The 26,150-nt window shown below is 38.3% G+C and overlaps 1 protein-coding gene across 31 annotated transcripts in view; it reads right to left on the reverse strand.

Annotated features, from left to right (window-relative positions):
* The window catches only part of SLMAP (sarcolemma associated protein), a 73,223-nt gene that overhangs the window by 29,993 nt on the left and 17,080 nt on the right, over positions 1-26,150 (reverse strand). For 17 of the 31 annotated variants that reach the window (XM_064723691.1, XM_064723682.1, XM_064723685.1 and 14 more), the window contains exons 3-10: positions 11,822-11,969; positions 6,180-6,252; positions 5,342-5,378; positions 3,871-3,933; positions 2,775-2,870; positions 2,427-2,498; positions 1,623-1,763; positions 861-998 (exon numbers count right to left, since the gene is read on the reverse strand). In XM_064723691.1, coding sequence (XP_064579761.1) covers positions 861-998; positions 1,623-1,763; positions 2,427-2,498; positions 2,775-2,870; positions 3,871-3,933; positions 5,342-5,378; positions 6,180-6,252; positions 11,822-11,969 — 768 coding nt within the window. Of the gene's footprint in view, positions 1-860; positions 999-1,622; positions 1,764-2,426; positions 2,499-2,774; positions 2,871-3,870; positions 3,934-5,341; positions 5,379-6,179; positions 6,253-11,815; positions 11,970-26,150 lie in introns of all 31 variants that reach the window. The other 14 variants (XM_064723689.1, XM_064723681.1, XM_064723684.1 and 11 more) reach the window with 1 other exon arrangement.

A 26,150-nucleotide genomic window follows, 5' to 3' on the forward strand; every position in this document is an offset into this window, starting at 1 on the left:
AAATTAACATGTGGAAGAATAATAGATCTTAATTTTCATGCAACTAAATGTATGTAAGTGACTTTCTTAGCTAATCAGATTTAAAAAATGAAAACAAAATCAAATCTACTACCTTTATACAAATTTCACTACAAGCAGACTGAGAAAATCTCAAAATATCTGAAGCAACTTTTTGACTGAGGAACATAAATTTAACAGCAAGAGTAAAGGGCCTTAGAACTAAGAAATGCCCAGAGTCTCCAGCATCTCAATTCAATCAAAACCCAAGAACCCTTCTGTACTGAATGTACACTGCACAGACCATCTTGATTGCAAGGCACATCTCTTTCCTTGCTGAATCTCAAGAACATAAGTTTTAAGCTGTCTCCTCCCTCAAAACAAGATAATAAATTTCAGGTTTGATCCTTGTGGATACACTCATCACCATCAGTGACCAACCCATTACTGGGAAACCAGCTGCCTTAGGAGCAGCAATTGAATCTTTTCATTTGGAAAGAAAAATTTCTCTGAGGTACTGAACTAGAAACCTGGGTTCCAATTCCAGTATTTATCCAATATAAATGCAACAACTGCCTCAGGTCTCCAGAGATGATAACATTACCTTCCTCCTCCACAACTCCTACTTAACTAGACTGGAGACTCTTGGAGAATAGGCTTCATCATAGTGATTATTCTGTTCTCCAGCATAAAAGACCTTAAATACTAATTTATTTTATTCATAGACTTAGATATTGACACTATTGCTAACTGTTGTTTAGTAAGTTTAACTTTTTTGTTAGTTGCATTAGAAATTAAACTGTATTTATTTGTTCAGTTTATCACATTTATTCTATCCTAAGTCAGAGAAATTCTGTCATTACCTTTAGCTTGTCAGAAAGATCTTTAATTTCATTTACAGCTCCATTGTACTTATTAGCTAATTCCCTTAATTCTTCCTGAGTCCGCTCATTCATTTCTTTCAGGTGTGTACATTCATCTTCTGTGTTACTTAAACTCCGCTGTAAGACAGAATAATTTTGCAATAAATAATAACAAAAGACAGACAAACTACCAAACACTGCATCTGTTTTTTCCAAGCTGTATATATGCACAGGATGCCAACTAGTCTTATGAGACTTCTTGACCAAGGGAATATAGCCAATAATGATAAAGGAAATGAGACTAATGAGAGCTACTATAGGGCAGAAAAATCTTACTTCAAAAGATTGTCTAACACTTGGACTGTAAAAGCTCATTGTAAAAGCTCCTTTTAAGCACACTTTGTACAAGTGGTTAACTGTATATTTCCATAAATGCTGCAGTTTAAACAAGGTCTTACAGCATTTTTTTAATGCATCTATGTAATTTTCCCTGTGTATGTCCCACACACAGAAACTTCTGTAAGACAGCATCATGAATTTTGAAAGCAGGGAGAAAAGAGAAGAGCTGAAAGAATAGTTTCTCATTAATGGTTTAACAATCTTAGCTCTGTCCAACAGGAGAAATAAACACTATTACTTAATATCCTGCAAGTGCAGAGTACAACAGATACTGACATAACACAGCAACAAAGCAGGGAGCTAAACAGGAGTAGTTACAACTATTTCAGCACTTCCAGAAGAACAGGCACGAAACTTCAGTACCTCCACTTCAGATAGTTTTCTGACCACTTCAATTTTCTCCTGAAGGACCCGCCTCAGGGACTCTTTGGCTGTTGTCTCATAGTTGTGTTTGTCTTCCTGTAATGCTATAAGCTCTTTTCGTATACTGTCTTCTGTTTGATTCTGCACACAGAAAATAATTCAAAATAGAATAATTACTGTTTTGCTCATTACATAAGTTAGACTGTGATAAAGCCTGTTCTATTAAATTTTAGCAATTTCTGATAGATGAGAAAATGTTATGTACAAATCAGTGATCAAAGAGGATCATTGACTGGCTATAAGTAAGTGAGTTTTTGAAGTGTAGCAGCACACATTCAGTGGTCAGTTTTGATCCCAGGAGAATTATGGCTCTTTTTTTGGGCACTGCTAAGACAATGTCAAGCCTAGGTGACACAGAACTGGACAAACCAGGTCACAGAGGAAAGACCTTAAACAGGACCTGCAGAAAAAGTTTTTATAACGTAAATAGTTAAGAGGAAATAGAAATAAAAAAAAATTTAAATCCAAGGCAGACATAGGTGACCTAAACAATAATCAGGGTAGCACATACTTGTAACTCTGAATATCAGACAGGACATGGGCAATGAAAACAACAGCCACTTATTGAAATGCCTTGAAATACAGAGCAGATGTGCAGCTTTTGTGCTACTTGGATTCCTACATAAGATTTCCTTTTGGAAAGCTTATGTTCCAAATGCTTTCCTACAAATAGCTACTTCCAAAACTTTTGAAAAGAGCTGCCTTTCAGCATTCCTAATACTTGACTTCAGGTGAACTACTTACCTTTGAACAAGCTTGTAATTGATTTCCCATAACCTCTAGTCTTGATAGCAGCCTGTCTTCATCTATTAAAGCCTAGAAGAAAAGAATTATCACCTTAGAATTATCCCATGCTTAATGTAGTGCCAGTAGAGTTCTGCTTTAAACATCTGAATTTTGTTGGGAGTACTTACTGCTAACAGCTATTTCAAAAGTACACAACCACTAAATTTATTAAACATTGTATTTTGCAGAGTTTTAGAGAACCACCGTAAAGTTTTTATTATTTCTGCTGTTTTTTCCCTGCATTAACAGCTAAAATTGATATGGCAGTGCTCAGTTGAGTCCATAAGGAAAGGATGCTGCAGATACCTGCCAACTAGTATCTGAAGCCTCTTGTGTGACAGCAAGCAGTCGCTGAAGGGTTGCCAGCTTCTGTTCCAACATTTGTTCCCGATGTAAGGCTTCCTGTGAAGAGAGCAGGGCACCACTCAGCTCAGCTAGAGCAACTCAGGAAATCAGAAACAACAGAAGAGATCCCAAAATACAACAAAAAAATGTGAGTAGCAAACACTGTCAACTTGTTCAAAACCATAAACCCATTCCATTAAATCCATCCACAACTTGATTTGGATAGTTTAATTAGAAAATGCTGTCTTATAACCTCAGGTTCCTAAACCATTCATTTTTCATGCTATGCTGCACATGCTGAGGACACACTGTTATTCTTCCCAAGACTTAAAGATACTTCATCTCCTCAATAATTTGAGTAACAAAACTGCAGACACCAAAGGACAGCTTGGCAGCTTCCATGCAATGAGCTGTTCATCCTCAAATGAGGTCACAAAAGAGAAATGCCAAGCAAGAACTACTATTTCTGTTTGATTTTTGGTTTATGACAGGAAGACAGAAGAGCATCTTCGTTAACTCCAGGATATGGAGAGAGAACAGATTGGTGAGTGAATATGTATTTGGCTTCCAAAGAAAGAGCATCTGCATGAGCTCCTTCCTGCTATGTCAGCAAATACATGTAAAGACAGTATCTATCTCAAAAGACAAAATAAAATAGACAAAATAGATAAAAATTGCCATTATGAAATAAACCAGGCAAAATAAATCAGTAGAACTTATACACAGTTAAACCTGGAAAGAATTTAGCAGCAAAGAAATTTTCCTTTTTTTTCTCAGAAAGCTGATTTTACCATCCTTTCTAAAGAGTTTTCTTTTATCTACCAGCACACAGTTGAACATGCTACCATTTTTCAGTCTAACTCTTTTGTGCCATGACATCTTGGGAAAAGCACACCTATTAAACTGACACAGAAGCAGGCACAGAAAGGCTGTGAGGAAGAAGAGCTGCCAGCACTGTCCCTTCCTTTGTAGTTTCCAATAGATACAAGCCACAGCATAAGATGTGTTTTGAACAGAAATATTCAGCCAAACTAAATGTCCTTAAAAGAAAACTTACTTGTAGATACTGTGAAAGCTGAAACAATTCCTGAGAATACATACTGGGAGTGTTAGCAGCAACCTGAAAAAGAAGACAAGTAAGAATCAGAATGGTTTTAGATTTTTCATTAAACAGAAGTAATGCAAAATTCACTTAAATCTAGTCACAAAGGTAAACATTACATTATCTAATAATAGCATCTTGCTTCATTTCTTGTTCTGTTATTATTTATGGGTTTTTTTATCACAGAACTTCCCAACTTGGGACTTAGGTCCCACTGTGTTTCTGCAAAAGTTCTTGAACCACCAAGACACTAATGAGTTTAAAGCTTTTGGTACAGTTGAGACTGAATTGACAACAAAGAAACAAGGGGCACAAAGGTGAAGCCATTCAACTCATTGGCAAACACAAATTGTGGGCTTCCAGCTCAATGTCACCACACATTATGGCTGCACACTTCCTGCTGACCCACGAGTTATCATCATTGTCTCCCTTTATAAGCATTTATTTCAAAATTAAGGAATACCTGTACTATCTTTGAATAATGACAAACTGTTCTTCACTTGGAGAGAAGTGAGGGGTTGCTCTATGGGTTTATTTCAGCCAATCTAATGATTTACTAATTCTTGTAGGTTTCCTACATTGAAATAATTTTTAACTGTTTTCCCACAGTTATACCTGCAGTCCTTCCTCAGGATTTCTACCCTTGCCCTGGATTCAAGCCACACATATTGTTTAGAAATCTGAACTTAAACACAGTCTATAAACTCCTCAGGCTGCTGGTTTCATAACTAAGTTTCCACAGCTGCTTGATATTTTGTTCTTCAAGTACAAAACTCCGATTAGAACATATTTAAGTTAATCCTTCTTTTTAGAGGCTAGAGAAATAATCAACTCCTGATCACTTTTCTCAAGGGAATATCCATTAGCAGCTTTTCTGCAAGTCCCCCACATTACCAAAGCTGAGTTTAAGAATTACACTTTACAATATTGACTCCATGACTCTACAGTGAGCAACTGTGGCTCTGCAGGAGAGGCAGAGAGGTTTGGTCTCAGTCTTCCTTGGGAACAGGACAATGCATTCCAGACTGTGCAGCACAGCTTCTCCTCCATAAAAAAATATGATATAAAGAAAACAGACCTCATCCAAACACCAAATCATGAGCTACTCTTGGGTCCCACAGAACATCAACTATTCAATTATGCAACACCTGTGAACCTGTGCCTGGAAATGAACCATCTTAACATCAATGGTTGTGTTCCAAAGCCATGTTTCAGGTGCCACAATGTAAAAAGTCAACTTACCTTCAAATGTACACTGTGATAACTGCCCTTAAATGTCACTCAAAATATTAAACTAGATAAAAAGAGTCAGTGGAAGACATATCAAAATGTTACTGGACAGATTTCACTATTTCTTCACCTTGATAACAAATCTGAAAATAGCATGTGTCTGAAAAAAGCATCAAGCAGCAAATTACTGAATTACCTTGTCAACAGGACTTGGTAATGGTGCATGGATAACACTGAAAAATAAAAAAAATACACAAAATACATAAATGTTGTACTTGGACACTTCCATCAAAACTAAAAATATAACACCATATGTTTTTACTATTTCTTATTTGAACATGAAATTATATGGAAAATCTTCTATAGAAATTTACTTTTACTGATCTTCCCACAAGCAAGCAAAGACACCCTAAAGCTTCACACAAGTATTTCTGGAGAGTAATGATAAAAGGATATTTAAATAAGCAATAAACCCTACAAAACTTTGGATAATGAAAAATGACTAAAATTATGCTATTTGTGATTAGCACTCAGAGCACACAAAATGTTCAAGTTTTTGGTTTCTACTGCTCTTGGAAGATTTCTCAAAAATGGGCATACAGACAGAAAATACTGTCAATATTCATCTGAGTTTTCGTTAGCTTCACTTTAGTCAAGTTTATGTGCATCTAAAAGAGCCAAAAGAATAATCACTAATAAAGAAATAGGGCAGGAGAATTTGCTTATTTGCTTTACTTTTCTCCATATTCTTCTGTTTCTAATACCCATTTCAGTAAAGTAAACCACTGTCAGAAAAGCCCAACTACATAAGAATTTTTTCTTTTTTATTCTTCAGAGTTGTCTTAATTACTAAAACCCATAAGGAAATGAATTTTTTTTCTTCATAATGCCTGCAAAAGAACCATGCACTCAGTTACTCCCTTTGCAGGATTACAGGCAAACCAACTGCTCCCATGATGATTTTAAACATAATGTCCATCAAATCCTCATCACACAGTAGCTGAACTTTGGTAGATGTGAATCCATATCCTTACTCTGATCGCAATCGAGCTTCCATTCCATCTGGAAGGAACAGTTTGATTGTGGAGACTATACATCCATGGGTCACTGAAAAGAAACAAACACTAAGTCATCATGATCCATTACTACTTCATTTCAAGTTCAGTGCTTCATGTTCCAGTGACCAAGCAAACTGCCTGAAGAAACCCTGAGGCAGGCAAAGAGGAGAAGGCATGAACACCTTCAAGCACCAGTGCCTGGCTCTGCCTGCTCAAACCTCCTCTGGACACAGAAACTTCACCATTATAAACCTGAAGGGGTCATGCTGTGTACTCAGTCCTGGCTGTGGAACAGTTCCACTTCCAACTCCTCCACGTGCTGCAATATCTGAAACTTGTCTTTACTGTACAAAGTTAAAAAAGTGAATGTTTTGATCATAAGGGAGTGAAACAGAATGGATCTTACCTGCAATAGGTATCAGGAATGCAGAGGTATAAACAAAATAATGAGCTGCCTTTTGGACAAGATTCTGACAAGCATATCCAGGGACTTAGAAGGTAATATGTCCAATTTGTGTCACCAACACTTCAAAACGTGGAACTTGCCAAGCAATTATTATTTACAAAAAAGGATGGAAAAGGAAATGCAGAGAAGTGTGCAGGAACCACTGAGAACTACATCCTTTTGAACACTGTAAGCAGCATCATTCAAGACAGCACATTTCTATTTTGGGGTGCTTGCAGTGCACACCTACTGCATAGCCCAGCTAAGTGGCCTTTCCTTTCAGAAGAGGTAAACTTGCTGCTTGAGGACTACATTCAAGATTTGTTTAACTCGAGAAAGATCCTAAGGAATAAGAGGAAGAAATGCAATATTTGATTTTTACATCAAATTCAAACCTTCTACACAATGTTTTGAAAAATATTACTGATATGATTTTCAGTGCCTCTGCAAACAGTCAAATTATGTGTGTGTCTTGGTTGACGTCTTTTCCCTGTATGATTCTATTAATTGGAAAGCAAAAATTATTTCCAGATACATGGAAAGACAGCTGTACATTGTTCCCAAAACACTACCACAAGTGAGATACAAATGAGTGTGTGGTCACCTATCATGAACCACTGTACCTCCAGCACCCACTAACATACAAAACAAATAGCTGCTCTCCTTCCTCTGTTATTAATATCAGCAAAACAGTTAATCTGGCTGTGGAAAAAAAGGGCAATGGGCGTTTTAGGACACTGGTAATACTCCAGGGAAATGAGACAGGTCTTTAAGGAAGCTACCTCAATAGAATCTAAATATAGAGGAGAAATGAATCCAACCAAGACAAGATGGTTTTAACCTTTATTTAGCTAATGCTTTGGAGACGTATTCTCCTGACTAGAGCATCTTGTTTTTTTTCAAGCTGACCTGGTAAAGTATTAAATTTACATGCCAGGGCAGAACAGATTAAACTGCAGGGTTTGGGGTCTTGATTTATAAATTGAATAAATCCAGTTTGCAAAAAACATTTAAAAAATACATTAGCAATATTAGCTGTACCCTGTAATACATAGCTTTCACAATGCAGAATTCTTTCTTTTAGAGGAAATCAGTGATTTTAATAAGAAAACATTAGGATACCTGACATTAAATGGCAACAGACAGCTTTACCTTCGGGTCACATATCAGGTAGGTCTGCTGTAAGATTATATAATTCTGAAGTTTTTCTGTCAACAGCTAGACCGAAAAAAATCTCCTAAAATCTGCAGGAGCTTTATTTGTGTCAAGATATAACAGACTTCTAGCAAAAAGTCTCAAATAGACAGTGACTGGGAACAGGTACCAAGTATTTTGACAAACTTATAAAATTAAAATAGTAAGAAATGAAACAATATCCAAACTCTGCAGTCTGACCTTAAGCTATCAGTTCATTGCAATTGGAAAAATAAGGAGAAAGCAACACAAAAACCACGAATACAGTACTGACTGCACAGAAGAACAGCAACGGTTTAAATTCAGGTCTACAGTATTTCTTGTGAGGAATTAACAAGAAAAGGCAGTAAAGCAACGCCTGGCGTCCCAACGGAGCTGAGGCACCCCTTGTCCCCGCGGCTCACCCCCTCTCCCTCTCCATCCATCCCACTCACCTCGGGGCGCTCCGCGGGGCCGCCGCTCCCGCCCGGCCCCGGCACAGCCGGCATTGCGCAGCGCCGCCGCCAGGGGGCGCCACAGCGCCGGCCACCGCGGCCGCCGGCTCCGCCCCGCCCCGCGCGGCCTCCGGAGCGGGAACTGCCGCCCCTCAGCCACGGCTCCGTCCAGAGCATCGAACTGCCGCCCCTCAGCCACGGCTCCGTCCAGAGCATCGAACTGCCGCCCCTCAGCCACGGCTCCGTCCAGAGCATCGAACTGCCGCCCCTCAGCCACGGCTCCCTCCACGGTGTGAAACAGCTGCCCCCCCATCCACAGCTCTCTCCACGGATTAAAACCCTGCTCCTGCTCCATTTGCTGTTCCACGCTTCAGTCACAAACTTCTTGGTCCCCTTCAAAACACGCAGCTGACCCACATTTCACAGCTCCAAAACCCCTGAGACCCGTCCTAAACCAAGACAGGTTCTGCTGCACTACAGCACAACGGGAACACAGAAACCATTTCTGTTTGTCTCAATATTTGCTTCCTAGAGAGCCAATTGGCCAGTGATACTTTTGTTTCTATTTTCACAAGTTAATGTGGTACCCAGCCCTGAGGAGCCCCCACACCCCTCGGGGGTCTATGCACTGCCCGGCAGCCCACACTGCTGTGGGGCTCCCCACTTACATGACCTCCCTCAAACATCCCATGACAGAACACATGTATGAGAGTCCAAACCTGACTAGAAAAATGTGCATAAATTGCATTTGAACTAAATCATGTTGGAATTATTTGACCTTGCTTTGCAAGGCTGCTGCTGCTTGCTGTGCAGGGAAGTATCACCAATTAGCTCAGAATGCTTTGGCACAAGTGGGAAATTTAAATAGTGCTAAAAGAATATAAACCACACTAACACAGAGAAAAAGCACAGGTTATTGCTGTATTAAGGAGAGGGAAATGGTGAGGCCCCTGTGCTTGTCAGTAATACAGCAAGTGCACAAATAAGGAAGCAGGAGGGATGCAAACACTTCTCCAGGACCTGTTACTGAGTTTGGCTCAGCAGCAGGAAACTGAGGAATTGGTTCTCATACTTGATAACCTGAAAAATCACATACTGAACATGCCACTATTTTAATGAACCAACTCCAGATCACATTTGCAAGGAAATTACTTACGAAAACACAGCCTGAACAATAAAATAAATGTATTCTAGCAACGCTGACAGAATTCAGAATTTACATGGGCAAGTACACTCATTCTGTCCTGTCATTACCTTATAATTACACACAGCAGATTGCTGACGTGTCTTGTGCAAGTAAGGCATTATGTAAATACCAGAGTGCAAAGTGCTTTTAAAGGCAATCACCAATTTAAAAACTACTTTCCTGTCTGTTTCATGACTAGATTAGAGTAACAGTAACATCTAAGCCTACTGAAACCAACTAGTGAAAAACCCATGTTTATATGCATTCCAACCATATTCATAAGTAAACACCCTGTGATGATACAATCTTCATTCTCTGCTTGGGGGAGCAGAGAGGGAAGAAACCAAACTTGTATCCTCTTCCTCATTAGAGAGCTCAACACATTCATGAGTAACACGAGCACAGCTTACAAGTTCAAAGCCAGAGAAAAGGACAAGGAAGGCTGCATAATCTGATCACTCATTACACAAATGCCAGGTCACCAGCATTTGTGTAATGTATCATGCTTTGTAAAACTAACACAAAACCACAGCAAATAACTACTACTGGCAAAAATTCATGGCAAGAATTTGCTTACTATGAACTTTGTGCAAATATTTCCATGAACTAACTGCAATGTGCTGATAAAAGCAAGTCAAGTGCAATTTCTCTTCCAACTAAATCTTATAATAAAAGTTGTTTTAGTCTAAATAACTTGAAGAAATTCAGCTCCTCTTAGCAAGGACAGCATCTCATCAAATTAATAGTTCCAAGTTCATTAGATGCAGTGTATACTCTTGATCTCTTCCATGTGTACTGCTAGTATTCATAAATGTTTACAATCACTTCACATGGAAACACTTTCAATAACTCCCAGCAATTTCAGCTAGGCACCCTTGAGTTGAACCTTTGCAATATCATTTTTGAGAAGAGTAAAACAATGTGCTAAGACCTTCACTATAATGAATCACTCAAAAATCCTACAGCTCCAAAAGCTCCTGATGATAAAATACCACCACCACCATTACTTAATAATGTTTTCTTTAAACACATTCATTAACCTTCCTCTGATACTTCAGATCTGAGAATTACAACCCCATCTGGCTAAAGACAAAAATTCACGAGTAACAGAGCAGGTGCCATCTCTATGTTTTGTTCACTTAAGGTACTTTAAGAAATTCTCTTGTCGTACTATGGTTTGGTTTGTTGGGCTTTTGGGAGGGGGTTGCTTTGATGGACATTTCGTTTATTTGCTTGTTTTAAAAACTTTATCACCAACCTTCCAATTCAATATTATTTTTTCATTCTTCTCTAATACACTTCTCTTTAAGGATAAGCCCTATGAAGGTCTTGTTCAGAAAAGCAATAAAGGGGTGATGGCAGTTGACCTTTAATGCCAAATCTGTGTGCTACTGAGTAGGCAGGATTCTGCAGAACATGGTCAGAAGTTCAATGCTTACAGAAAGCAGCAGACACATTAGGGAACTTTAAAAAGTCTTGACAAAACTGATTATAGTCTGACAATCCCCATACAGACCAGTCTCCAGAAAGATAAAGAAATGGTTCTTGGCATACTATGTAATTTCGAAAGAAAAGAGATAGAGGCTGCATTTTAATTAACACAGATACAGAGCTATTGCCATAATACAAGACCTCCTGAGCATGCACACTGGGAAGAAGACAGCAAGAGAAACAAACCAAACAAAAATGCCATCACCTTGTTTGTCAGCTAGCAACTTTTTCCTATTCTCATTTTAAAGTACCTGTAGAAATCAAAATCAGTAGCTGACACAGAAGGAAACAGTGGGTACCCTGAAAAGAATTGTTAGCCTGTTTCAAACCTACACTGACTACTTGATCAAGAAATTCAGGTTCATACTTCTGCCACACTATTAGCTGAAACTTTAAGGTTCAAAGGGCTTGAAAGAAAGGTAATTACAATTATAATAATAAAATCCAAATACAAAAAGCCCAATACAGCATTACACACATATGCTTGTGTTGCACTTTTAAAATTGCTGTAGGTCAATTTAAGTGAAGCAATAGATGAACACATAGCCACAGCTGAGCCTCCTTTCCCAGACCTACACTTCCCCTGCATCCAGTAAGGAAGAAAGCAGGCCATGGAAACAACCCAGTAAAGTCCATCTGGGGGTGTGAGGGCAGACATAGAGGCTGTATTTTCAGCAGACATGTTTCTTGATCAGGTACCACATGGCACCAGGGCTCACTGCCAGCACAAAAAAGGGAAGTACCAAAAAACCAAACAAGACTGCTTTCTTACAATGGGAATGCCATTTAGTTTTAAAGACTGGATTGTGGTAAGATGTTCCAAATAAATATACTTGAAAAGAAACCAAAAAATGATCCATACCCTTACCTTTCCGCGTGTTCTCCGTCACATCTACACCAAACTGGATGATGTCACCTGACATAATTTCACATGGTGGGCTTTCCTCAGATCCTCTACTCAGTCTCTGACTATTAATAAAGGTACCATTACTACTTTTAGTGTCTTGAAGATAGAACTGTAAACAAACAAACAAAAACAACAGTAAGATATTTGGGAAAAGTAAGACAAGAAATACAAGCATAAGTAAAATTTTATTTATATAAAATTTATTTCTAGAAGATAACAAATGTATAAAACTCTAAACACCCTCATCAGGATGTAAAACCTTCTCATCATCAAGAAGTATTTGTATTTGATTTTGAGTTCACATATGATTGAATTCTAGCACATACACTATGCAAATAATTGCTACAAAGTGTGCCTGAACTGCTGCCTGCAATAGAGGATCACACGTCATCAGCAGCAACACCTTTTGCCACATACATACAACAATTCATATTTTTTAGTTGTCTAACACAAAACTTCTAACTGCTCATACATTCAAGGTAACAGTATTGCATGACAATCATGCTGCAGGGAAGGCTACTGAAGGAAAACCTCTGGCAAAAGACAGAATTTAGGAATTGCAATGAAAGACCATGGTGAAACTTGAAGAAAACCAACAGGATGCTTTTACTAGCAATACTAGTTCACATCATTAACTAAATTTCAAGATTTCAAGTACTTTTGTAATCACCCAACTTCAGAATTAATTAAATGTTAATAGAAACTTATTGAATCTGAAACTGCTTTTATGATGCAAGACTTGTAGCCTCAACTTCTGCATCTGAAAAGAGGTTACAATTGAATCATCCAGCAGAAAACCAGAGTGACTGGCTGTGACTGAGCAGTGACAGCACAAAAGAGGGGACCAGAACGCTCCTGACAGCCAGGTGTAACTACTGGAATGAGTCAATCTCACTACTCCAAGATAACAATAGCTGCTACAGGAACCTGCTGGAATGGTAGAAATCACTGGCTTCCTGCACTCAAAGAATCTCATCAAGTCCCAAAGCAGGCATAAGATTGGGGAAAAAGATGTTGTGTTCAGAGAAATGAATCTATTTCCATCTTTTTCTTATAAAACCAATTGACCTTCCCTTTTTTGCAGCACTCCCTACAAAATTTTCCATGTTTTTAACTGCCTCTATTATTGCAGGCCTCAAAAAAAAACCCCTGATACATAGCTCAAAACCACAGTGAAGGGGAAAGATGGGTTTTGAATGGAGCGAGAGTAGAGCACCAGGGCTCCTTAGATCTTGTACTGGGAATGACACAGAGTGTACGAGACAGATCTTATATGGCAAAACCCAGTGGCCCTGGACTCACTAATCAAGGGGAAGGCCAGCACAGAAAGCCCATGTAGGTGTTAGAAATGAAATGCAGTATGTGAAAAGAAAGAAAAGCAGTATGTGAAAGACTTCCCTTCCCCCAACAGATATGCCTTAGATCTTCAATTGAAGGAAAACAAAACAGTAATCTGTCATAAGCTGATAAAGATGAAGGTAAACATAAATTATGGATAGATCAAGAAATTCTGACTGCACTCACTATATTAATAATCAAACCCACTCTAAATAATACTCTCCATAGTATTAAATACTATCTATTAACACACTAGTGTATCATACAGCTTTTATAAGTTATATGCTTTAAAGCCACTCTAATTAATTTGCTTGTTAATTTAATAGGCTGAAAGTACTGAACTCTCTCATGGCTCAGTGCAGAGGTAATTATTTCTTGCTTCCTGTTTGTTTTCAATTAGCTTTCTTCTTCATTTGAAAATTCTTCTGTTATGAAAAAGTGAGTCACAGGCAAGGAGAAACAAACATGCTTCTGCTTATTTGCTCTTCCCCACCCTTTTCTTCTCTGTGCATATCTGCCTTTTATCCCTCCCAAGGTTTTGATTAATCACTGCCCCTTGTAACCACATTTTTGCACAATCTGCAAATGGGACTCAGACAAGATAGCACAAGGAAATACAGGACAGCGACCACAGGAAAAGAAGTGCAAGAGAGCATCAGCCATACAAAGCTTGTAAAACATCAGCAGAGACAACATTCAAACGGCAAAAGGATATTTGTAAACAAATGTCTACAAAAAATACACATTGCATTTAATATTATGTAACTTATGTCCACTTAAGTGCATACTACTGAATTGTATTACATAAATTTTAGAAAAGTGATTCTGTTCAAGTCTTTCCATCCTGTTTGTAAATATGCTTCTTCCTGTATCTAGAAGAAGTAATACATGTTAGTAGCTGATGTCTGAGGAAGGGAAAACACACTGCCTTCAAATCTTGCTATAAAGGATTCAGTTATCTTTAAGGCAGCCATTCCTCAGGAACCCACTGAGCCAGCCCCTTTCAGGTAGCAAATTCCAAAGTTACTTCCATGCTGGTTTTCACTAGTCCAAATGATGTTTCTCAAAGGTCAATCTCTCCATCCCTTTCGCATAATTACTAAAGCTATCTTCAGAAAATAAAATCAAGTGCAAGCCCTGAAACAAACGTGTGTATACATTAACTAATACTTGTGGCAGCACACTGGTTTTTATGTAGTATTTAATTACGCAGTAAGCACAGTGGGTCCTCAGATTGCCAAACCAACACCTTTTAGAGAGCAGCTGTGCGGCACAGCACGTTCTGGGAGCCCAGCACCGCCTCTCCTCCCTGCCCCAGCACTCTCAGGCAGCAGCGCTGCCTCCCGCCCTTCCCAGCTCTCACTGCCGAGCTGTGCCACCACCTCCCCACCCGGACTGGCTCAGGCTCTTGTTCAGCCACTGCAAACCAGTTCCGAGCAAGGTAAACAAGGAGGTGCTTAAGCTGACGAAAAAATGGCAGCATGTACTGGCCTAATTACACTTGCTTTTATAATTCACTCTCCAGAGCGAAGTCCCAGCCCTTTTGCACCTCATATTAACAACAAGTCCAATGCAGAGCAGAGATGGCAGCTCACACACATTCAAAACAACTCAGCTTTTGAGGACTGTTAAAGCATGACCACATCCTTAATTCAAGGGATAGCTGTGTAATTGTGTGAGTGCTGGTTTCCCCTCCTTTCATAAAAAATACAAGGTAACACACAAAGTATTCAAGAAACTCACGTTCCATTATCATAACATCTCAACCAAAAGTCTCTCCTAGTCTCTCTTTCTTCTTTATAATTTATCCTTTATATCCCCTCCCACCTACAAGCCATTAATAAGACCAATTAACCGCAGACACCTTACCAGCCTGCTTCCACAAAATTTTTGAAGATTTTATTCTCAAATAAAACTTGCAGTTCATCAGTACACACAAACTTCTCCAAGTACAATCCACCTTCCTTAGAATCTATATTATGGAAGTTTCAAAAAGCTACAGATTTTTGTTTCCCTGTTTTCAAGGAATTATGGATTTATTTCACAAACTTAGTATTTATCGTATTTCAAATTAGTCTTCAGTTTTGCAAATGAAACAAAGGCACCTCCTCTGCTCTGACCTATGGTGCATAAAAATCACATTCCTCCTTCTAGGTCAATGATTCAGAAGAGCATCAATAACCTGCTAAATCAGTTCATGTTTTTGTTCATGCAGTTAGATATCACTATGATTTTTCCCCTATAACAAATTGCTGGTATTTTCAGATTAAAGAAACAGAAGGTTCTTCTGTAGTGATCCCAAACCATAATACATCAAAGCTAAGTACATAAAATATGTTAATTCTAACTGATATTAGGAAGTTGCAAATTGCTATGCTCCATGAGGACAGATTTTAACCTAACTTATGAAATGTAGGTTAACTGTTTTCTTCAAAGTAATAAAACCAACTAACAATAACAAACTCATTCTGTTTAATGATCACTATTGCAAATTCTTCCAGAAGGCAGCTGAAGAGAGCTCCTTAATCAGCCTGACAAGTGAGAAAGCCATGATGTGTTGTCCTTCCCAAACCATACAGAGGCCTGATACTGGATGAGACACTTCTGTCTCAGAGAAGACAAAATATGGGCTCAGAGATGGATACAAAATCTTGAAAGCAACACACTTCCTCAGTGATTTGATTATCTGGATTTAATTACAGTAGAACTACAGGAAGAAACAACTGACCAGCTTTTTCATACTTCTATATTTGCTATTACTATGTACAGCCATCATTTGCCATTTTAATAGCACATTACTGCTACTCCATCCAACCCAGCTTGAAACTGCAGTTCAGGGCAATTATTCTGACAACTACAGTGAGGAGAATTGCTGGAAAACTGAGGCAGTTTGTCCAGAGATGTGAGATTCAGTATGTGAAGAGAAACAACTTCTACATCAAAAATGAAGGAAGAAGAAGAAATCATTACATATAATTAAACCTATTTCAGCCTCTTTCCAAAGCTGAATTAATAATTAAATAAGTACCAAATTGTCGGCTATTGCCTTTTACACAAAGTCAATATTTTTTATGTAATAAATAAATTTCCACTGCCTAAAAAATGAATGTAGAAAAATAAGCCAAATTTCAGAATCTCCTAGTTTACCATTCTTTTTCTCATCTCTTATTTCCTCTGTGAAAGAAGTACACACAAATCCCAGGAGCTTCAGGGTCCTGTTATACCTTTGTGGCTTTAGCTTGAACCAGAAAGATTTCTATGATTTTGTCCAATTATGAACTATAACCCATAAGGAGTTGGCAGTTTCATTTTTGCCATGGTTACCACCACAAAGGGGCAGCAGGGCTATTAGCCAGAGCAGTTAAACCATAAAATGCTGCAGTTAATGATGAAAAATTCTTCCCTGACTCACACTAAATAATCATTGAACAATTAATGCAGGCATTATAAATGCACCCCCTGAGTACTAAAGCTAATACCCAAAAGCAGGAAGTAAATAGGGATCTAGAAATTGGAATACTTGCCCTGGAGTGATACTTCACTAAGCAGTAAGGTAGCTGAGTTCATTTACTCACTGCATGCTGAGAATTCTACCAGGAAACAAAATACACTGTGCACAAGTCAACTGTGCAAAGCCAAGACTTTAAAACAAAATATATACCATGGTCAAACCCACATGGCCAACATTTGCCACACTGTGGCTAGAAATTTGTTTTCTCTCATATTGTTACAAGATAAAAATAATCTTATTTGAATCTTCACAGTGAGAATTTTCTCATTTTGGAAGCAGCACTCTGCTAGCAGACTACACTGTGCAAACCATACTGAATTCCAGGTCAGTCCTTTGGCTGTAAGATACACAAGTTCAAATGCTAAATTACCTCCAGATCCAATTGATTTGAGTTTCTCATTCTGGTCTGCTTAGACAGATCCCAAATTCCTTTCCTCTCACTTGCCTAACTCCACCCGTCTATCAAGGAAGTAGAAGTATTTGTCTCCATAAGCAAGAGTAATTCACAGGGTGGGGTGCATCAAGCAAAATTGCTTTTCTATTTAGTTTTCCATTTCTTAAACACATAGATCTAATAGCTCTTTGCTTACTAAACCCCAGCTCCTTCAACCCAGAAACAAAACTAGTGCAGTAACTTTTCAGTTATTATGAAAACTCCTTTTTAAAATGATTCTAACTACCCCAGGCAAGCACCCACTATGAAACTAAAAGCAACCAGCTGTGAAGAAAGGGATTTTCCAGTCAGATTGAACAGAGTGAAGGAGTGGCAGCTGGCTTTTCAGGGACCGAAAGTATTGGGTTTTTCAAGTGAAGCAAAACTTGCTAGTAGTTTTCAGTAACTTTTCTAAAAAATAATAAACTTTACCACTTTGTCTATGAGGAATAAAAGAAAAAAAAAAAGATAAAAAAATTGACATTCTTTGATATAGCACGGGACAAAAAAAAGTCACTGTGTTTTTAACTCAAAGTGTAAGCCTAATGTATGCAAAAAGGTTAAAATCTTCAGCTATTCCCAGGACTCCAATGCTATCCCTCCAAACTTGCCAGCAGTTCAAAGGGGTAGAGGGGAAAGGGCAGCAGGGAATATGCTCCTCTGCTAACCAAGTTGTTCCTTTGTCTGTTTACACCTTGAAGTTTTGTTGTCTGTACTGCCAGGACAACCCTGCTGGTTACTCATACCTGTTGTCAAGCAAAGTAAACTGTGCCAGTAAAAGCAGCTTTGTGCCAGCATAACTGAGCCTGGGTATAAACACAGCTTGGCCTTTGCAGACACATTATTTGAGGTGCTATAAAATATTCATCCCTGTGTTCCTTGCCATGTCCTGCTTGTTCAAGTGCTTTGAAGTTCACTATAGGTCCTGTCACTCAACTTTTGTGTGAGTGGTCAGCAGACTTTGCCCAAAAAGGGCACAGGGACTATGCCAGGGAAGGGAAGATGGATGGATTTGTGGGGAGGAAGAGGAATCACCTCAGGCAGGCAGGAAGGCAATGCCCAGCACTGAGAGACACCAACAATTAACTGGGCATAAAACATCTTTGGCTACAGCCCTGAGCTGCTCTGCTCCTTCCTCAGCAGCAAAATGTCACCTTTCTCAACAGAACAAAGCAAAATGTTCCAGATGTACCCGTGAACATTTCAGCACAGATTTTTTTTGACGTATGACTTTGCAATGCTTATTTCAACTGCTGACTTTTACAGATACACTTACACCTATCAGAACTTTCAATTCTGGCATATTAAAATCATTAACAAAAAAAAAAGTATGTTTGCAGACTTAATGCCACCTCCTATGTGTTGTGCCCATTTAAGCACAACATTTACTTTCTAAATCATTATTCAAACCACACTATTGGTAGTAGTTGCAATTCAGCTTACTCATCTGAAGGGGAAAAGCTCAGGACTCAGGGTTCCTATTAGTCAATAGCTCTATACTAGTCTTCAAGTAGTTACAGATAATCTACTTTACATCCAAAAAGAAAGAGGATATCAGACACTTATTTGACAATGATTTTTGATTTGTATTAGAAAGTGGTCTTTATTAACAGAAAGGCTACTAAAAATATTAAACAATTCTTTCTAATTAGTCAGTTTTACAATTAGCTACATGAATCTTAAAAATATGCTATTTAAATGGTTTGAGCTATTTTTATCAAATATAATTCTCAAGCAGTATTGTTGCATTTTTCCAAGTAATTCATACTTAAGAGAATGACAGAAGATGGCTAAAAGTTTCAGTCTAGGACCTCAAACTATATCACAATCCAAGTTCTCTAGATTAAGACAAAAGCAAAAACCCTTCCTCACAATTCAAAATCTGTGCATGTATATGAAAAAGAGGAGAAAAAAAATCCCTACTGCTTGTGTCCAAATCTAAAGTTCTCTGTATTGTGAGACAACTGTCTCAAGCTGAATTAAGAAAATTAAGGAAACCACGACCTACATCATCCTTGCTTTCATGAAATACAAAAATGTAATTGTGGGTTCCTCAGTTCAGGAGAGCCATGGAGCCCCTGGAGCAGGCCCAGCAGAGGTGGTGATGATGATGAAGGGACTGCAGCATGTCTCCCATGAGGCCAGGCCGAGGGAGCTGGGAGCACCTTGAGCAGGGACCTCACCCAGGCCTGTCAGTATCTGCTGGGAGGTGTCAGAGCACAGAGCTGGGCTCCCATCTGTGCTGCCAAGCAATGGGACACGAGGCCATGGGCAGAAACTGATGCCCAGCAAGTTCCACCTGAATGTGAGGAAGAACTTTACTCTGCAGTAACTGCACACTGGAACTGGCTGCCCAGAGAGGCTCAGTCTCCCTCACTGGAGATATTCAGAACCATTGGACACAATCCTGTGCTGCATCCTCTCGTGACCCTGCCTGATCAGGGAGACTGGACCACATTACCCACTGGGGTCCCTTCCAATCTAACCATTATGTGAAAATGTAACTAAGTAAGGAGACAAACTGCATTACAATTCCTGAACCCCTCAACATCACTCAGTGCAGAGCTGTATGAACATCACTAACTCACCTCAAGATTGCTTTTATTTACTTTAATTTTGAAAGGAACTATCAACTCCAAACACCTAAAACAAGAAAATATCTGGGGAAAAAACCCATTAGTGTTATGGGGATAGCAGTTTATACAGGGAAAGAATCCTTCATATAAGGTGATAAATATATCATATATATCAATACTGAAGTAACAGATTAAACTGAAAACAAAGCTTTTATTCTATGATTGTGCACTATGACTGTGCACAACCAATGTGAATGGAAACACTATCACAAAGGATGGCTCCCCTTTCTAACCTATTTACCTTCACCCTCCTTCCGCAGAACTGGCAGCATTCAAGTAACACACAAACTATTTTCTAGAAATAAACATTTCAAGCCTAACTTGACAGCTGTGAAATTAACACCTCCCAGCAATCACATCCCATAATGGAAAAATGTCGTATAACACCAAGTCAGAGAAGAACAAGTCCTGGACACTCCCTATTATGCTGTAAGGCCTCCTCAAAATCCTGTAGTTAGCACACTCTCTGGTAGAAGATTTATGATGAAGGATGTGAGCAGAAGCAATCCTAGGCATGATACAAATTATTCATTCTTCTTCTAAATAAAAATTTCTGCAGGAAACACAAAGTGTGGAATGAAGTGACTGCAAAAGGTAGAAGCTGCTCATGTACCGGGGTCCTGATCTATCCCTAGATTATTCAAATAATCCAAAAAGGCATTCACTGTCAAAAGGAGAAGAATGACAAGATATATACCCACCAAAAACTTCAAGCCACAAAATGCGACACCACCATATAAAAATAGATCCCTCTCTACACATCAGTGTCACTAATTTTGATGCAAAAAGCTATTTTTAAAAAGAAGAGATGTAGAGGAAGAGTTCTAATTTACAAGTAATTTGGTTTATATATAGCCAACTGCCTTGCTACAGTGTCACCATAGTTACTAATAACTACTCTTTAGAATGTCTCTTACTTAACTTTTGTCCTAATAGCTCACCAAAATTTCTGAGTATCAGACTTCTGCTAAAAGTGCTACATGGTTTCAGGATAACTTGAAGAATTTTGTATTTATTCTCTTCTCAGCGGAATAAAAGTCTATCCCTTCACATGCATCATGCTTGAAAACTTTGGTACATGAATCACAAAAGAGATGAAGGATATTAACACTTTCAGAAAAGATCCAATTCCATTCTGAATATAGACAAAGCACACAAGTTTCCCACAAGAAAACTACCCAACTCAGTACTAGTTGCATACAATATTCTCGAGGAAACTGAATTTTTAGCCTACACGAAAATTCTCAAGTACTATTTTAATCCCATCCTGAAAATGCTGAGAGAATTTTAAGGTACATCATTGCTTTAACTGCAAAGCTAAAATACATTAACAATAAAAGTACAATCAACAGAAGGCTTCCCAGGAAATGATTACTCACACATCATCCCAAGATGCTCAAATTGACTCATTAGAACACTCAAACAATATAAAGAAGAGACTTATTTGTCTTACTGCTGTCATAGATGACAATATCTTACATAACACCCAGAGACTTTGAAAGAACTTTTCCTACTCCACATGAAAACACTGGCTTGTGCAATGTACTCATAAAACCAGTAAAAAGTAGATAAAAACAGGTTTCTAGAAGGAAATTGTACTTGCAAAGAAGTTTCCTGCTTTATTTCATTAAAGAAGCTCAGCCTCTCGTTACACAAGGCATTTGTACAGCCACATATCAGGTATCACTGTGACACCAGTGATTACTTTGTATAATTTATCTCAACTTCTATCATCACATCAAACATGGACCTGAGGGAAAACATATGGCCAAGGTGACCTCCTGAGGTTTCACTTAATGCTACTGTGTTCTTTGTATTAATCAATAATGGAAATAAACTGCAACTTAATGCAGCTTTAAAATAAAGAAATAAAACACTCTACTAGGCTGTTACCCAGAAATCCAGGCTTCTTCAGGCTCATTACTTTTAAGTGTAAAATATTGCTGAAATACTCATCACTCCTGATGCCCTTACAGGAATACTTTCCTACAAAACTAGACTGAAAGCTAAACACTATTATTTACTCTAATAAATGTAATTAAATTTGGCAACATGGCACACTCAAACTTTGCAGTAAATAAAGTTAACTTGCTCTCAACATGTACAAATTCCCAAAGACTGTATTTGTAGGATACATGTATCCAGATAAAACAAATAAGCTCTGCAAAGAGCAGGTTCTCATACACAAGCTTAATTTCTTTTCAAATACATGTTTCAAAAGGTTTGTAATGTATTATTGCACTTTCCTCTTATCTTTAGGAAGCAAAACCCCCCATAAATATTCTGCACTACTGAAGAACACTAAGACCACTCAGAAAACAAAAACTTTAATTCTTAAATTCACAATCAAAAAATGGTTAAACTTGATAGTTAACATTCTTTGGCCAACCTAATGAAGAGCAAGACCAAAATAAAGTATGGTTTTGTCTCTGACTACTGCAAAAGTATGACAAAGATTGTCATGTGTGGACAGAGCTTTGCCCTAATTTAAGAGCAGATATAAGGCATAAATCTCTCCTGGTCTTTGGATTTTAAACACCCTTATTAGAACCTTGCATAAACAAAAACTAAAATCAATTTCTGTAACACCTACTAAAGAAACCAAATGAATTGTTTTTATGGCAGAACATTGAAAATAACCAGAAACTACAGAAAAAGAAGAAAACAAATGAAAACCAGATTTTTAAAAAGCAATCTTGAAATACTATCAGCATCTAAGAGTAAATACTTAGAATGAGAAATCCAGCACCATCATTATCCATTGTTTCTGCGTCCTCAAAAATCTCGAGCTAACGAGGTAGATAAATCACTAGCAAAAAATGAATTGAAAGGGAAGTTTTCCTTAAGAAAATTGCACTACTGAACTTCTATCAACAAACAATTACATTTTCATTTGCAAGCAAATTGGAGAAAAACCACAACAGAAGCCAAGATTACCAGATACTCCACCAGAAGAGAAGAACTACTTCTACAAAAGCCGAAAGTGATGAGGCAGCTCCTTCGTTTATCAGGAAACTCCAACTCCCAACACAACCCGATGTTTCAAGGCAGGTGCAGAACTGCAAAAGATTCTTAATTGTCCTGCTACTCGCTGCTAAATTGCTGAATTAGTTAATCATTACATCAAAGCTCCTCTACCCTGGCACAGAAGAATCACTTTTCACATGCTGACTTTACAACTTCTTAGAGTAAAGGGAGGTGCTGAAACTATTTCAAATTATTTCTCCTTTCTATTCCTTCCACACAACTCACTGTGTTTACCTACTATCATTAATTCCATACTGCTGCTGGTTTATGGCAGAGAAAACTCCCTGTGATCACACATTCAGGTCAAGAAAAAAACCCAGATCAGATTTCACAGATACCTCTAAATGCAATGCAGCAGGGGGTTGGTATTATCTCTGTATATGGAAAAACTCTCAAAATATCCTGAAAAAATATAAGAAAGTTCCTCCCTGCCTTTTATTAAGAGACATATTCCATTTGAAAGAACTTGTCTAATTTCACTACAGTAATTTCATTTTTTTTAAGACACATCTGCAGCAGGCCTAGTTAATTCACCTCTCCTTTGCACACAGCAATGCTGCCTTGCTTTCTGCCGTCATCTGTCCCTGAACTCTTAACTCAGACAGCACAAGTGTCACAAGGAAAATAATGTTCAGCACATTGCTAAACAACAGCTAAAATGCCCATGCTGAGGATAAACTTAAAGCTACTGTGATATCAATTCAAAGCAGGCAATAAAGATGCAAAAGCACAAGTCCTAACTGAAGGGAACTGGCTCAGTACAAACGACACCACACCAGTTTTAATCATGTCAAACAAGATATTTTTGTAAGAGGTCCAAACCACAAGTATTACCCAAATAGAGTGTAGTGAGAGTTCACTACACAGCTCCTCATACTGAAAACAACAGGTCACCAGAGCAATATGCTCCTCCTTCTTTCCCAAAGACTTCTCTGCATCAAGGGCAGACCAAACCTTAAAAAAAAAACAACTAAATTTAATTTATTTTCATTCTGTGTTTTGTACTTCAGCATTCCACGCAGAGAGCAAATGCAATTAACTGGAAACCAAACACCAAAAGAGAAGGGTGCAGCTCCATCCAAAGATGGAAAATTCATCTTCCAGCACAGAGGAGAAATCTGACAATTGGGAGTTTAATATTTGTACTCAAGGCACAGCCAAACCTTACCTCCAACAAAGGGAGAGCAAAAATATCCTGGGAGGAGGCTGTATTTATTTGTAATGCATTCCTGGATCAGGACTTTTAAAGCAAGTAGTAATTAAGTACTGGTATTCCTGAACAAAGGCTGATTTATTCCAGCGCTCCTTTGAGACCAACAATTACACAACAAAGATTATTTATTTTAAACTTATGAAATACACATATGGAGATGGGTCAGCCAGCAATGGGAGAGAACATGTGAGCTGATTTTTGATAGGCAATCTTACAGAATATTCATCATTCATGTCTTTACCTGTGTCCTACTGGCTTCAAAACAAGGGGCAACCTTCTCCTCAGAGGTTCGTGGCAGATCCAGGCCAGCAGAGGGATGGGCCGAGGGCAGACAAGGGTGCCAGGATCTGGGAACTGAGGTACCAAACCTGCTGACTCACACATCTCAGCCAAGGGCAAAAATCTCATGCAAGGCACATTGCATTTACAGATTAGACAGGTTGCTAATATGGCAAAACTTGCCAGGGTAGAGCTTTCTACACAGACAGAAGCATTTTGCTGGCTTTTTTCCTAGCTATTTTCCATCAGGGTCATCAAGGATGCTACACTGCTAACACCTGTGCCCGTGAATATGATTATTCAGACAAGCTGAAAAGAAAAAACAATACACACACACAAAAAGACCAACAACCCAAATCTCTTCATTTCTGTGTCAACAGAAATGCACCCAGAACACATCAGTGTCCGTGACCAATCTGCCAGTGGGCATAGGAGCAGGGGAACTGCAAAGTACTGCTGGCAATCCCACACCCTTTCAGCTGAAAAGCCTGAGGGAGTGCTTACCCAGACCTCTGAAAAGTCATTATCAAGCTTTACAGTTTTTGGTACTAAATGTGCCATACTTTCCTCTAGAACACAGACAAAAATTTTCAAAATACAAAAATAATGCCTTTCTAGTATCAGAGGTTCTAGACTGTCAGTCTAAGAAGAAATAGCCTCCCTTGACAATTTAATTCTTTAAATCACCATAAAAAGTTTTCCAAATCCCTTCCCTAAGCACGAAAATGCCTTTTCCATTCACTATTTCAAGCTAAGTTGCAGCCACTAGAGGGCAAGGCCACGATACAGAACACACTGCCCGGGCTGGGTAATGCAGAACCAACACCACAAAAAGCAGAGCAGAAACTACAGCTGAACACTGCTTATATTATGAACATTTGGTTGTTCAACTTTTCTTAATACTGAATTTTCCATTAATTATAGGACTATACCCACATATTCTGTGGGTTTCCTAAACTATTAATTCCATCTTTACAGTCCAAAGCTTCCCAGACAAGCTACCTCTGCCCTTCAACATCCACATTTACAATTCTCATACTTGTCAAATTTTAAAATTAGGTTTCTCAACTTCAGTGTTCATGATACTGAAAGTACACAAGTTACAGGAATTCTACCCAGAATCAGCAAGCATAGATAAAAACCAGAATGCTGTCAAAGGCTTTTCCCATTAAATATAGAAATTTAACTTCCTAATCAATGGTAAAAATTATCTAGCTAGAAATTGGCCATATGCTGCAGGAAACGGAATTAACATGCAGATTTTTTCTGTGTCTAGTCAGCATTTTTAAAAAAATTCTATTCCGAGAACAGTTAGGCTTTTTCTGTACAAAGATCACCCTTTGTTGAAATGTATTCTTGACATTTAATATATTAAATTCTGCTACAATTCATTATGTATGCTCTTAGAAGAACAGAAAACAAGGTCCAAAACTAAACCAAACCAGGAAAATGAGTCATTCACTAAAAGACCAAAAGCCCAGCTGACAGAAGGACATACACTAGAAGCTCAAAACAAAAACATTCAAAGAATTATTTCAAAATTTATAGTCCAAACAGCATGGAAGAAAGCTCAGCAAGCTTGTCATTAAAAATGATGATACTTAATAATAGTGGCACTGCTCTGGTACTGTGCATGGAATCAGTCCCATCTAGTCCATGGAAAAAAGGATCTGCACTGTGTATCACCGAAACAGATGAGCCCTCAAATTAAGTTCCCATAACATTCAAACTGCACTCCCAGTACAAACACAGCCTCCCCACAAAAAACATGTTTGCTGTTAAGTAATAAGCTTTGACATTCCAAGAGGTTTGACATCTAAGCTTAAATTTAATACAGCTGTAGACAAGATTAC

This window comes from Zonotrichia leucophrys, chromosome 12 (assembly GCF_028769735.1).
Source record: "Zonotrichia leucophrys gambelii isolate GWCS_2022_RI chromosome 12, RI_Zleu_2.0, whole genome shotgun sequence".
Lineage (NCBI taxonomy): Eukaryota > Metazoa > Chordata > Aves > Passeriformes > Passerellidae > Zonotrichia > Zonotrichia leucophrys.